Source organism: Carassius auratus, chromosome 1, assembly GCF_003368295.1.
Source record: "Carassius auratus strain Wakin chromosome 1, ASM336829v1, whole genome shotgun sequence".
Taxonomy (NCBI): domain Eukaryota; kingdom Metazoa; phylum Chordata; class Actinopteri; order Cypriniformes; family Cyprinidae; genus Carassius; species Carassius auratus.
In genome coordinates this window covers 3563348-3577342 of record NC_039243.1, presented here as the reverse complement: position 1 = coordinate 3577342, position 13995 = coordinate 3563348, and the positions used below count along the sequence as shown (strand labels likewise).

General features: G+C 34.8%; 2 protein-coding genes across 2 annotated transcripts; one reads left to right on the top strand and one right to left on the bottom strand.

Moving 5' to 3' along the window:
- Positions 1-826: 826 nt before the first annotated feature.
- tspan34a (tetraspanin 34a) lies at positions 827-5022 on the bottom strand. The gene is made up of 8 exons (XM_026286822.1): positions 4872-5022; positions 3621-3691; positions 3091-3306; positions 2913-2987; positions 2056-2163; positions 1820-1951; positions 1500-1592; positions 827-1042 (listed from the first exon to the last, which is right to left on the bottom strand). The coding sequence occupies exons 1-8, from the start codon at positions 4981-4983 to the stop codon at positions 992-994; spliced, it is 858 nt and encodes a 285-aa protein (XP_026142607.1). The 5' UTR covers positions 4984-5022; the 3' UTR covers positions 827-991.
- A 1000-nt stretch (positions 5023-6022) lies between these two features.
- On the top strand, positions 6023-13708 carry LOC113117097 (B-cell receptor CD22-like). Its single transcript, XM_026285547.1, has 9 exons — positions 6023-6198; positions 9905-10252; positions 10351-10599; positions 10694-10948; positions 11033-11281; positions 11365-11449; positions 11551-11584; positions 12589-12660; positions 12780-13708. Exons 1-9 carry the CDS (start codon positions 6159-6161, stop codon positions 12876-12878), a joined length of 1431 nt encoding a protein of 476 aa, XP_026141332.1. The 5' UTR covers positions 6023-6158; the 3' UTR covers positions 12879-13708.
- The last annotated feature ends 287 nt before the right edge of the window (positions 13709-13995 follow it).

Below are 13995 nucleotides of genomic sequence, written 5' to 3'. Positions count from 1 at the left end.
TGAGTTTTTTTTTTTTTATTATTAAAAAGCATAAAGCTGGGTGAAATAATGGTTTAGATCTGCGTAAGTGGCATTCAAACCCCGGTCCAAATAAATGCATGAAAAAATCTAAATGGCTGTGACGTAATTTCCGCTCTTTGGCCATCTGCTGCAGTCTGATTGGCTATCAGTGCATGACAACTATTCACGGCTGGCCCCAGCGGCCTTACTGTGTATTGTCATGATGATGATACTGTGCAAGAACAAGTAGACGAAGAGACAAAGGAGCATTTATTTATTTATTTATTTCACCAAAGGAACACACAAGTAGCACAAGGGATGAGCAAAAAAAAAAAAAATACCACATGCAGGACACAGGAAACACAGGGCTTAAATACACATAGACATAATTGGGACACACCTGAAATCAATGAACAATTAAACTTAATGGGAACAGGAAAACCAAATATGGACACAAGGAAATGCAGGAGAAAACTAGGACATGGAACATGTGGTGGAGGAAAACAAACACAAAATAGTCCATGGGCGTTACATGTACTGTGTTAGAATGGCATATAGAGGTGAGTAATTAATGACAAGACTTTATATCATTAACTAGATATGATGTGATAAATTCATAGGACTTTTCAACCTGTGATTCCTGTCTTATGTGTTATTATATGATAGTTGGTACAGATATTCATACAAAAATAATCAAATAGTGTAATATATCAAAGATAGTGTAGAACATGTTGTAATGATCTTAAATAACATTGTTTTTAGACATTAAACATTTGCAGTCAGGATCATATCTTGACCAAAATATGCTTGTACTTGAGGTTAAAAATTAAAAATATATATATTTTAAAAAAGAACAAAAAAAAATCTACATTTTATAGCTAAAGTCGTTCATACGTGCAGCAGATATTTACACAACTCCAGATAAAATATTCAATAGTTACACATTTCACAGTAAACAATGATGTAAACAGAAATGTCGCTGGTCCTGGTTTCATTTTCCTACATTCTTGTAAAGGATCATAGAAACAACCATTGCTGCTATCTGTGAATGAACAAATAAGATACAATATTAATATTATCAATATGTGCAGTAATACGAAAATGGATACTTAATCTTTGGTTGGTTACTTTTTTATCTATATAGTTAGCAAAGCTAAGTTTTTATTTTTCTAACTAATCTTTTATTTTAGTTGGTTTAACCATTTTGGCTTTCTTTGTGCCAATGTGTAAGGAAACCTCATTATCTAATCGCAGGATGGTCTGTGGAACAAAAACTGGCAAACCTTTAAGAAACATAAGCCAGACCTTTACTAAAATTCATCCAAATAAATATCAAACCAATTAAAAATACAATGTAATGCATGAAGCAGACCATCAATTCTATTCAATCACATACTGAGATGTTGATCATCTTTTGTCATTGGGTGCAAGAACATTAGTCTGCATATGCGTGCATCTTGTATGTGCTGAATGTTTTTTTTTTTAAATTAAGCAAATACCTCTAAAGCAGCGATTCCCAAAGCCACACCAGCCAGCAGAATTGCATTGTCTTCGACCAGATTCACTAATGCCTGGAAGCAGCCCACGGCAATCTACAACAATGGCAAAAACAAACTGATCAAATGCACACATCAATACAATGTTTTTACACAATTATTTGTACTTATTTTATCATACCACATACTCATATTGATGTATTTAATGCACAATTATGGTTGGTTGCATTTTATTGTATGCATTTATAATTTGCAACCTACTGGCATAAACAACGCATCTTTCATGCAAAAAGCCACATTGGTTTTACACAAAATTAACATACATCTGTTTTTGCTGCCATTTCATTGCAGGGTCCAGAACTATTTGTGCAACATGTGACAGGATACAGTGATGTGGAATTTACGAACGGAGAGCCCATGAAGTCAGTGTAGTTTGTATATCCACAGCATTTCAGCTAGAAAAAAATAAATAAACACACACACACACACATGCAGTGGTTTACAAACAGTTTAAATTATTAGGGATTTAAAGAGCTGGACATGATGGCTGGTGCTGTACCTCATTCATAGTGCTGTTCCAGACTGAAGTGAAACTCTCCGAGCGGCCATAGTTGTCCTCAATGCTTTTAGCAACTTTTCCTTCAATTTCATCCAGAATTTTCTGAAACTGGAATGAGGTTAAAATTCAGCTTCAGTCTCTGATTTTGCAGACTAATGCTCTCCCTTACATGCGAAGACAAATTGATTACAACCATACAGGATTATGAAATCATAAACAGATCAGATTATAAGGTGTATATGGGTTTAAAATCTATTTTTGTACAAATAAGCTATTGTGATTCTTAATGTGCTGTATATTGTATTGCCAATATAAACTTGGTCATGAAAATTTATTTGTTCATTAAAAGCTCACATCTTTTAAGGCTCAAATTATTATTTTAAGATCATTTGTGTATCATGATTGCTCTGTATTTTTTAATTGACTAAATAGGATTTTTGAGTTGTTTTGAAAGTATTTTGCATTTGTGTCACTCCTGTTAGCTCCCATGGTTATGAAATGCTTTAAAAAATATGGGAACTTTTATAATTTTGTGTAGATACTGCATATTTAAAATAGGCTGGAAATTGTTTTTGTACGTAAAGTCCCTATATATATATATATATATATATATATATATATATATTATTCAATATTAATCACAAAAATGCAGGGGTGTAGCTACGTGAAAGTTTTACATTTAAATAAATGTGTTACTTGCTCTTTCCTTATAATTAGTTGTGAAATTTGTAAACGTTTTTGAGTGAAAATTGTAAATCCTACACCTCCGGGTTTTTATTTTTGTTTGTTTGTTTGTTTTTCTTTTTTTTCTTCAGTGTACATGTGCTTTTGTTCTGGTATGGTGTATTAGATCTCACCAAAGGCTCAAAGACGAAGAGCACTATCGCCGCTGCCACCTCCACGAGGAAGATAATGAGCACAATGGTGAAGAACTAGGAGAAAAGTTGAGAAATTTACATTTTTGTCAGAATCTAAACTTTGTGAGTGAAACATTCAGATTCAAATTAAACATTTAATGGATACAGGCTCACTTACCGAGAGCAGCATGCATTTGCTTTCCTTTACGGCTCCACAGCATCCCAGGAAGCCCACGAGCGTCAGAAACACTCCCACGCCGATCAGCAGGTAGCCGATGTTTGCCAGCTGTGCCAGTTCAGGGGGCGCCTCTTCAATGTGCTCTATAAAGCCCAGAAGAGAAACTCTGTCTACTGCCACCCAGATGCCCACCGCCAATATGGCAGCGCCTGCCAGCTGCAATGAGGAAGGGGAGGATGGAGGAAACCACTGTCATTTTACAGTTTAATGTTGCAGTAAATAGTTTTGTGTGTGGAAACATGAGTGATCTGGGTGAAGGAGCTTTTATTATATTCCTCGTTTGATAAGAGTTACTCAGTAGCTCAGTTTACAGGAGGCCTTTACGACAGAAGTAGTTAGTGATAAGAGTCACAGATTTAAACTCTGTTCTATTTAGAAATAAGTAAAATGGATGAACTGGTCATTGTAAAAAGCAGTCATGAAACATTTTTGGGTTGAGAAGGCCCATCTTCAATGAAGATCATACTTACAAAGATGACGCCATTGAAGACGAACATCATAACTTTGAGAAAACCCTTGCAGCACATCTTGGCAGATTTTCCTAATAAAAAATAAAACAAATATTACAGATTATTGTTATGCATTTATTTATTTTATTTTTATTTTTTTACAAATGTGTTTAGAAAAGCAGGGGTATAAAAGTGAATCTTAATATATATATATATATATATATATATATATATATATATATATATATATATATATATATATATATATATATAAATGATTGTTTTATTAATATCATTATTAATATTATTATAAAAGGACTATTGCATCTATACAACATTAACTGTGATTATAATCACAGTTAAAACATTTTATATTTTATTATCTTTTATATTATCACACCTTTCAGGTATTGAGGTCAGTAAAATATATATAGCAAGAATGCATCAAAAATGACAAAAAACCCTACAAACTTTGACTAATATTCTGGCTAAATTTTCTTCAAACAGGTTCTTTAATGTTCTAAAACCCTTATTATCCAGCATGGAATGTATTTCTAAAATGTTTTAGTTGGACATTTGTGTATTATTTTTTACTTGTTTCAGAACGTTCAGAGAACATTAAAAATAACATTGCCATAATGTTTGCAAACTTATGAAAAGGAATTTTCCCTTAATGTTTGTACAAAACCGAGAAACAAACTGGACAGTAATGTAATTATCAAAAAATATGTATCAATCTATAGACTGTTTTATCACCTGCTTCTCTTAAATGACGTCAGAGCTGTAAAGAAGTGCACCGTTAAAAAACAAAAAACAAAAAAGCTAGCACTACTACTGGGAAAATAGGAACGAGTAGTCAGAGCTAACTAAAGATTAATGGACAGCTCCTCTACTTCCTGCTAGCAGGCACTGGAAAGAGTAAATACAGCTTTATCTGGTTCTGGGAAATATTTGACTAGTGAAGGAAATTCTGATGTTTTCCAGATGGGTTGGCTCCTCAAAATGTGGTGATGCTTACCGGAGGAGGTTAATAGCATTTTGGCTATTCTCTATAAATAGCATTGGTTTCTGACTCGTGTGTGTGTGTGTGTTTTCCTATTAGTTTGTTTGTATAAACATAAATATATCACTCTTCTTAAAAATCTACAATTATAGAAACTAAACATTTCCATTAATAATTTTAAACTCTGGAAATCACATCATTTTCTTGATGAATGTCGAATAATATCTGTTATGTTCTGTATGTGAAAGAACAGATGAAAGCATGCCTACCTGTCCACAGGTGAATGTAGCTCTCAGGTGTGTGGAATCGATCTGAAGTCTCAAACGTCGGCAGACAAAAGTATATGCTGGGGGTGGGGCTTACACTATAACAACGCCTCATGTTTTCTTATTTATTTTTTCCCAGAACAACTTCCTTATGGATGAAGCTTTTATGGCATGATGAGTTTAGATTGAAGTCAGCTGATGATACAGTCATGGAAATATTTCTTTTATATACGTGTGTTGAAATAGACCTTTGAACTGTTTGAAGAAGAAAGAAGAAGGAAACTCCTGTAGGCCACCAAAAAAATAAAAATCTATCTATCTATCTATCTATCTATCTATCTATCTATCTATCTATCTATCTATCTATCTATCTATCTATCTATATATCTATCTATCTACCTATCTATCTATTAATCTGTCTGTCTGTGTCTGTCTTTAAGTTCATTGTATATTTCTTCTTTTTTGCCACAAACTACGGAACTCACTCAGACAGGGGAAGTCAAATCATAGTGGTTTACCATGCTGTGTTTCAGAGCTCTGTGTGTATTCATTATGTGTCATTGAGGCTTTAAGGGGCTTGGTAAGACAGACTTTGATATCTCTCTGTTCTTTTGAAAGTGTCTTTCTTTCTTTGTTTTTTGAATGTATTATCAACAGTTGATATAATATTGTAAAATCACTGTGACGTCAGTGTCAGCAATGAGGTAAGTTAAACCAGGTTTTATGTAGGTAACGCCTTCACACAAGAAGAAATGAGACTGAAATAAAGCATCATATTGTAGTTGTCAAAAAGAAAATGCTGTATAGATATATATTGATCACTTCTTGATTCGAGGCATGGTGGTTTACTTCACAACTTTTTTAGATTATTATATTTGTAAACATACAGTAGTTCATCATATTTTTATGATGCATTTCCATCCAGAAGTATTGAAGATCTGGGTCTGAGTTAAACAACCAAATCTATACATAAAATAATTTGATATAGTTTTTCTTTTTCTTTTCTTTTTTTTTCTTCTCAAAATTAAATTGAGAAGTAACAACAAATAAATACATACTCAAATAAACAGATGTAATATGTTATTGTCATAACTTTAATACTTACAAGTACATTAATCACTAAACTTGTCCTGGGTTCTACCCTTCTGCTGGTTGACTGATGAACTCAAAGGGGCTTTCCAGCCATTGTAGAGACACAGTTCAAATGATGCTAATAATGTCAGAAATAATTTCTTTTTAAATACCTACTGTATATGTTTTGTAGTTGTGGCTCTGCTGAAGTCTGTCGGAATGGCTGCTTCTATTTTGATCTTTCTGCTCATGATTCATGGTGAGTCAAAGCTACTGTTCACTCTGGCTGTTCTCACTGATCAAAACAACAACATTTTTCAAGTTTTTCATATGAAGTTGAGGATATAATAAATATAAAATGCATATATTGTGATTATAAGGGGTTCTGAAATGAGAAATCAAATTTCCCTTCCTTTGATATTTACATTTACATTTAGTCATTTTGCAAATGCTTTTATCCAAATCAACTTACAATCCTTTCTCTTTCTTTCTTTCTTTCTTTCTTTCTTTCTTTCTTTCTTTCTTTCTTTGAGAGGGACAATCGATCAACAAACAAGTTACTTGCTGTAAACAAGCCAGAGTTAGCTACAAGTGCTAGTTTACATCTGTTGTCCCTAGCCAAGTCTTAACAGGCACATTAAAAATACAAAAGTCAATAAAAATACACTATAAATTCAATAAATACAATAGCAATGTAATAAGTACAGCAGGAATTTTAAAACTATATGAACATACCCTCAAACAGACAATATATTGCTCACCTCACCTAGCCCTCAACTTAATAACAGTATATAGTGAATAGACTATATAAAAAATGGAAATTAAAGAAAAAAGTAGGTTCATGGACTTAAGTATTTGCTGTATGGTAACAATTATAATTGTCCCTAATCCAAGATTTAAGATGTTTTTAAAAGAGGAGAGACTATTACATTCCCTTAACTCATTTGGGCAAACTCATTGTTTTTTGATTATGTGACACTGATGATAATTATTACCCTTATGGTCCAATGTCTTTAATTCCTGTTTATAAAGTGACTCCAGTGGTTGCAATATTGTTTTATTGGCTTGCGCCCAGCTGTTATTAGCGGTTAAACAGTAAGGAAAATTCGAAAAGATAATTGCATGCAAGAAAAGCTTTGTGGCCTTCATTGGTAGGTATGATCTTATGTGCTTAAAATTTGCCAGGTTAAATTTGACAATATTGGCAACCTTTCTTGTATGCTTTTTAAATGAGAATTGTGAGTCTAGGATGATTCCCAGATATTTAAAGTCAGATACCACTCTAACCTTATCTTGGTTAACAATTGCCTCAGGTTCATAAGGTACAGTAGTTTGTAAAATACATACATACTGTTTTACTAATGTTCAGGTGTAAGCATAAATTAGTTAGCCAAATGAATACCTTACTCATGGCCTCAGTCAGTTGGTGTGCAGCTTGTTGTTTATTTTTAGCAGGCACGTAGAGGACTTTGTCATCTGCAAACATTTGTAAATGTTCAGATGGACAAACAGTGGGCAGGTAATTTATGTAGAGACTGAACAGAAGGGGGCCCAGTATAGATCCCAGAGGGACACCTATTTTACAGTTTATATATGTAAATTGAGTTTTGTCAGTGCGTGTACTTTGTTTTCTGTCAGTTAAATATGATTTCATCCATTTGATTTACTTCCGAAAAAAATGTAATAAGATAATTTTGACAAAAGAACAAGATGATCGATGGTGTTAAATGCTTTTTTTAATATAAAAATATTGCACCCACCACGCCTCCTTTATCTAAATTAATTTTGATGTTCTCGGTAAAGAAAAAGAGAATGGCTGTTTCTGTGGAGTGATTACTTCGAAAGCCAAACTCCATTGGATGCAGTGTTGTATGACCTTTACTAAGATGAATAGTCAGTAGTCAGTTTCACCACCAATTTCTCTGCTACCTTAGAGATTTCAGGTAGTATACTGATAGACCTATAGTTCTCCATCAGTGTTTTGTCACCGGCCTTGAAAATGGGCGTTATCACAGCTGTTTTCCAGGAACTTGAACACAACTCTTTTTTAGACCACACTGGCGCACAAATGGGCCCAAATGCATTTTCTAATTAAACGACGTGGCACTGGATGGTAAAATGCGAACGGCGCAGGAGTGAAACTACCCAGCTACAATTGTTTTGGTCTAAAAATGTTCTAAGAATATTACCATGGATTGCTCTTACAAGGTTTTTAGTGGGTAGTTTTATATTTGTTCCCAGAATGTTCTCTCAAAAGATAGGATAACATTCTAAAAAAAAATCGACATATATATATATATTTTTTTTAATCAGAAAATTATTCCCTAAGAGTCTAATTAAGAATTAAGCAGAGGTTTAGAAGTTGATGTTCATGTCTGTTTAAAAGTATTAGTTGAGTTTGATGTCACCATAATGGTGGTAAGTGTTGGCTTTAGTTGTGCAATGTGTCACTTGACTTGTCATTGTTGTTCTTCAGCTGCTGTGATCTTTTTTATGACAAAGACAACAACAGAATATGTGTTTAGGTGATGCTGATGATTTCATATAAGGTATGGTTTAATTGCATATTATTTTTTTAAGCAACTCAATGGGTCAACAGCCTGAGACCCAGCTGAATTGTAAAGCAAACATCTAGATTGATGGTCTGTATCAACAATGGTGACATGCTTCATGCTGCAATGTATTATGGGTACATCATACAAAACTCATACTCATGGCACCCAGAATGCATTGCGGCATGAAGCATGCCACCATTGTTGAGATTGATATACTAATTATTGAGGTCTCTGTGCGTCTAGTATTCTGTGGTAAAAAGTGATTCACAAACAATGTAAATTAATATGAACAGATGCACTATATAAGATCTAAGTCTACAGCACCTTATGGGCCATTTGATTGTGCATTGATAAGCAATAAAGGATAGGCAACTCCGGTCCTGTAGGGCCACTATCCTGCAGAGTTTAGCTTCAGCCCTCATAAAAGCTCACCTGCCTGTATCTATCTAGTGATACTGAAAACACTGATTGCCTTGTTCAGATGTGTTTAATTAGGGTTGGAGCTAAACTCTGCAGGACAGTGGCCCTCCAGGACCGAAGTTGCCTATCCCTACTCTAGATAAAACCAGTTGATCAGATAGCTGCATGGTTAAGTTTTTAACATCAGCAAGTTATTAATACCACATGATGACATTTTTCTCTCGCTCTTTTTTTGCCATAAAAAATATAGCTACAGCAGTTGAACAAACACTAACATTGACAAGACTCATACTGCCATAATGGTGATGTCAAACTAAACTTATTTTCAATAAACCGTCAACACCTCTGTTAATCTCAATACGAACATTTTTACATTTATGATTTATTGATTGCTGGAGTTTGCCATCAATTAAAGGTTGGGTTTACGCTTTCAACCAGAATTTGACTTCTGAGCAATGTAAGCCCACATCGAATGTGATGGGAAGCATTATTAGAATGTTAGAGGATAATGTTCTAACAATGTTATCAATAAACATTTCTATAATGTTTTAGATAATGTTATCCTAACTTTTAGCAGAACACTCTGGGAACTAAAATAAAACTTGCCACTGAAAACATTCCCAGAACATTAAATATTTCTAGGTGGGTTTATTTAAAACAGTTGTGTTCGATCCTTTAGTAGAGGTGCTGATTTAAATCTGGCATTTCTTTTGTGTTATTTTGTGTCGCAAGTTCAGTGATATAGGTAGTGAAGATTCTCTCCAGCCAGTCCTTGATCTGACATTTACACGTCACGTTTTAGCAACAGTATGATTTGCTTGGAACCTCAACCGAAGTGGTACTAAAAAATGTATTAGGTACCAGGTACTGTACCCAGTGGACAACCCCCCAAAAGAGAATCATACTGAGCCATACTGTGCAGTAGAAAAGTGTCATTGGCGAATGTTAAAATAATATGAAGTTTTGCTTAAAATGAATTCTGTGTTTCAGGGGTTTCTGCTGGTTGGGGTGTGAGTTACACTCCTTCACACATCTGTGCACTAAAGACCTCATCAGTGATAATGAACTGCACTTATACATACCCTACTGGATATAAGATTGAGAAAGTGTTCTGGACCAAAACAACTGTTAGAAATACTGATAATGAGTTTCCAGATCTGTCTAAGGATCCTGAATACAGTCAGAGGCTTCAGTATCTGGGAGACAAACAGCAGAACTGCACCATCAGACTGAGTCATGTGACACAGAAGGACCAACACATGTACTATTTCAGATTCACAACTGATAAACCTGATGGGAAATGGATTGGTTATCCAGGAGTGAATCTTACTGTCACAGGTGACTTTCATGAGGCTGAGCTCTTCTTCTGTGCAGTATGTTGAATAATAATCAGTGTATGACAGCAGCACTAGATATAATGTGGGTGTTGTGTTCAGATCTTCAGGTGGAGGCTCCTGAGAGAGTGACAGAGGGTCATAATGTCCGTCTGACATGTAAAAGCAGCTGCACTCTGACTGACAGAGCAACATTCATCTGGTACAGAAACTCACAGCCATTAACTGAGAGAAGAGACAGAAACAATCAACTCCTGCTGCAGTCAGTCAGAAGAGAGGATGCAGGCAGATACAGCTGTGCTCTACATGGACACACTTACATCTCTCCTGCTGCTCAGCTCACTGTCTCCTGTGAGTACAGATTCATTAGTTCTTTTCAAAAACAAAATAATGTAGATTGTGTTTGAACAAGATCATTTAAGGCTTTAAATTTTGTTCTTTTTAGACCCACCAATTATCCTCTCAGTATCCATCAGTCCATCTGGTGTAATAGTGGAGGGAGATTCAGTGACTCTGAACTGCAGCAGTGATGCAAACCCTCCTGCAAAAATCAGCTGGTTTAAAGGAAGAATATCTGTAGGATCTGGAAGAGTCTATAGCATCTCAAATATCAGCTCTGATCACAGTGGAGTATACAAGTGCAAGTCCAGAAATAAACATGGAGAGAAATACTCTGCTAGTGTGACTTTAAACGTCATGTGTGAGTTAATGATGATTCAGTCTAATTCCTTGTCACCTCAGATTTATCATTATAGATAATTATATCTTTATTTTAATTTTTAAGATCCTCCCAGGAACGTCTCAGTGTCTATAACTGGATCTGGTGTAATAGTGGAGGGAGATTCAGTGACTCTGATCTGCAGCAGTGATTCAAATCCTCCTGCTCTGAACTTCAGCTGGTTTAAGGAGAATCAAAGCTCAGCTGTTGGATCTGGACAGAGTTTCAGTGCACTACAGAGTGGACGCTTCTACTGTGAGGCTCACAATCAACATGGATCTCAGAGATCAGACGCTGTTACTGTCACTGTTAAAGGTAGAGCAGCTCATTTACTTACATTACTCCTTCTAAACTGAGTTATTCTGATCAATTTCTCTTAATGTTTCATCTTGTCTCAGTACTAAATTGGAAGATATCTTATACAGCCATTGTAGTTACGCTTTGTGGAGTTGTGGTTGCTGTCATCATTGTACTGCTTACCTGGTAAGAATGACAAAACCTGTGTGTGTGTGTGTGTGTGTGTGTGTGTTTAGTTATGTGGTTTAATATTGTGTAATGTCAATATAACATGATTTCTTTTTTAGCAGCTGCATGAACAGGAACACACTGCAGTCAAAGGTCAGTCAATTTCACTAAGGTCTCAAATAAGTTTTTTTTTTTTTTTTTCTCAATAGGGGGTGCTAAAGGGAAAGATAATGTAATTCAAAATAAATAAGAAAAAAATGGAGAAGAGAAGAACCTAAAAGGGAAAGAATTAAAAAAAATAAATAAATAATCACACCAAATTTGTGAAAAAAAAAAATCACATCATCTCTCTGTGTGTTTGTGTGTGTGTATGTTTCTCTCGCTCTCTTTCTAATAAGTTAATTAATAACTGCATTAGAATGGCTCAAGCATTACCATCTTTAAAATGACGTTCTGGAACTAGCAAAAGAGGTGTTGGATTTAATGTTCTAATCACAATAGCGATTTAAATACAAAAACTGGATGAATCCCTTTAAATATATCACCTGATTGATCCGCTTTGTGTTGTGGCCACATCACCACCTCAGGTGTGCATTATTTTTTCCTTCAACAGCCCAGAGTCAATTATTCCGCTTACCACACCTCAAGAAATCGAGCAGTCATCAATTATTCATATATATATCAGGGTTTTTTTTTCGGTAGTGGATCTATGCATTTCAGCTGCTCGTTACGTCATCACATGTGCTTTGACATTATAGCAATTTATAGAAAGAGCCTTGAGTCAATGAGTTGTCACACTGAGATCTGCTCACAGCAATTCTATCTCATCTATGAACTAATTAAATAACTCTTAGAGGCTATATTGTGCATCAGAAAAAAGTATTGAAATGTCCATGTTTCTTATCAATTGCTTTATTGTACAGTAAAATCTTGGTGCCATATTTCGTTTCTGCATACAAATGTACTTACAATCATAACAAATGTGGAATGTGACTGAACATCAAGATATGAGCCATGTATATATTTATGAATATGTATATTAATTTTATAATGCATGCTATTCTTATTTTATATGTCTTTATTTTATGGCTCTGATTCACCACTCTTCTCTCTTCTGAACGCTGATGGTAACATGATTGGATATATTTTCGTTTCAGTCTCACACAAACACTTCTGATGGCATGATATCTGATCCTAGTCTATTCTCATATGTGTATGAGAATGTGGTGGTAAGTGTACAACTTTTTTATTCAAGCCTAGACAAGGTCACTATAGTACTTTTCAAAACTAGTTGTGTTTTCCTTTTCCTCCTGGTTCTCATTTTTCTTCTGTCTCTCTTTTCATGAAGGCCGTTCATCCTTGCAGTACAACTCCTGAGCCTAAAATGAACATCCCTGTGTATGAGAATGTGATAATTTATGAGAATCTTAACATTGTGAGTCATTAGAGAATATCAATGTGATATAAAATGTCCTGTTCTTTAATCTACACCAATGAGCCATTTCATTATGGCCTCTTTTACACTGCAGGTCTTGATGCCCAATTCCGATTAGTTGCATTTATGCGATTGTTTTGGCTGTCCATTTACACGTTCTTTCAATTGGGACCCATATTTGATTCATGTGTTTATGCCTGCCATACCACCTGAAACATTGCTCATGCGTTGTCGTCATTTGCCCCCTCCACATGTGCTCCTCATGAGAATAATGTGACTTTTGGGGGGTGGGGGTTTGGGGGTAAAAGACCTGGAAAAAGACTTCCATTAAAAGACCTGCAGAATGATTTATATGATTTATATGTTTAGCAAATGTTTATTGCAAACTGTGTTTTGTAGAGCACTTAATTATCTGTTTTACTGAAAATGTTTTATATTTATGTCATGCTACATTTAACAAAGTGGATGATTCTCTTATATTCAAAATACAACACATTCTCTTACTATTCATATCATTCTTAATTGATTTTGAAAATGCATTATACAATCACAAAACATTACATTTAAGAAGAGAAAGTAAAGCCATAGTGTACCTAATGTACAAGCCATATTGTAACAGTAGGTATAATTTTCTGTAGAAATTATTACATTTCGGAATTTGTTTTTTTTTTTGCTTGTCGTTTTGTTAAGTACAATTTCAGTAAGTGGTGTTTATTGTTGTATTGAGAAAAGCACAGCGAGAGAGATCTGCTGTGGATGGAGCTGTATTATATCTTAACATGTCTCACCATTCTTTCCTGTCCACCGCTCCGTGTGCAGATAAATAAATTCTAATATCATCCACAATCTGAGTGTGTGTGTGCTGTTGAAGAGTGGGGCAAACTGGGCCAGGTTAGCAAAAGGTCACTTTTTTTTTCTTTTTTTTTTTTTTGCGCATGTAGCTGAGTGTGAATTTACACTCATTTTGCCAGCACGGGTCACATATTTGTTAAAACTCAGAGAAGTACCGACTTGTCACAGTTTTAATGATGTATGTAGTGTAAAAACAGCAGTTCCTCTGGTTGTGTGCATTGTGCTCATGTTTGTTAAAGTATTTTAACTGATTGTTATAATACTGCTGGATCTCATG

Coding starts and splice junctions, on each gene's coding strand:
- tspan34a (XM_026286822.1), bottom strand. CDS start 4,983: ATGAGGCGTTGTTATAGTGTAAGCCCCACCCCCAGCATATACTTTTGT. Junction 2,988..3,090: donor GCAAATGCATGCTGCTCTCG/GTAAGTGAGCCT, acceptor CTTTTCTCCTAG/TTCTTCACCATTGTGCTCAT. Junction 1,043..1,499: donor TGGGAATCGCTGCTTTAGAG/GTATTTGCTTAA, acceptor GTTCATTCACAG/ATAGCAGCAATGGTTGTTTC.
- LOC113117097 (XM_026285547.1), top strand. CDS start 6,159: ATGGCTGCTTCTATTTTGATCTTTCTGCTCATGATTCATG. Junction 6,199..9,904: donor CTTTCTGCTCATGATTCATG/GTGAGTCAAAGC, acceptor TCTGTGTTTCAG/GGGTTTCTGCTGGTTGGGGT. Junction 11,450..11,550: donor ATCATTGTACTGCTTACCTG/GTAAGAATGACA, acceptor TTTCTTTTTTAG/CAGCTGCATGAACAGGAACA.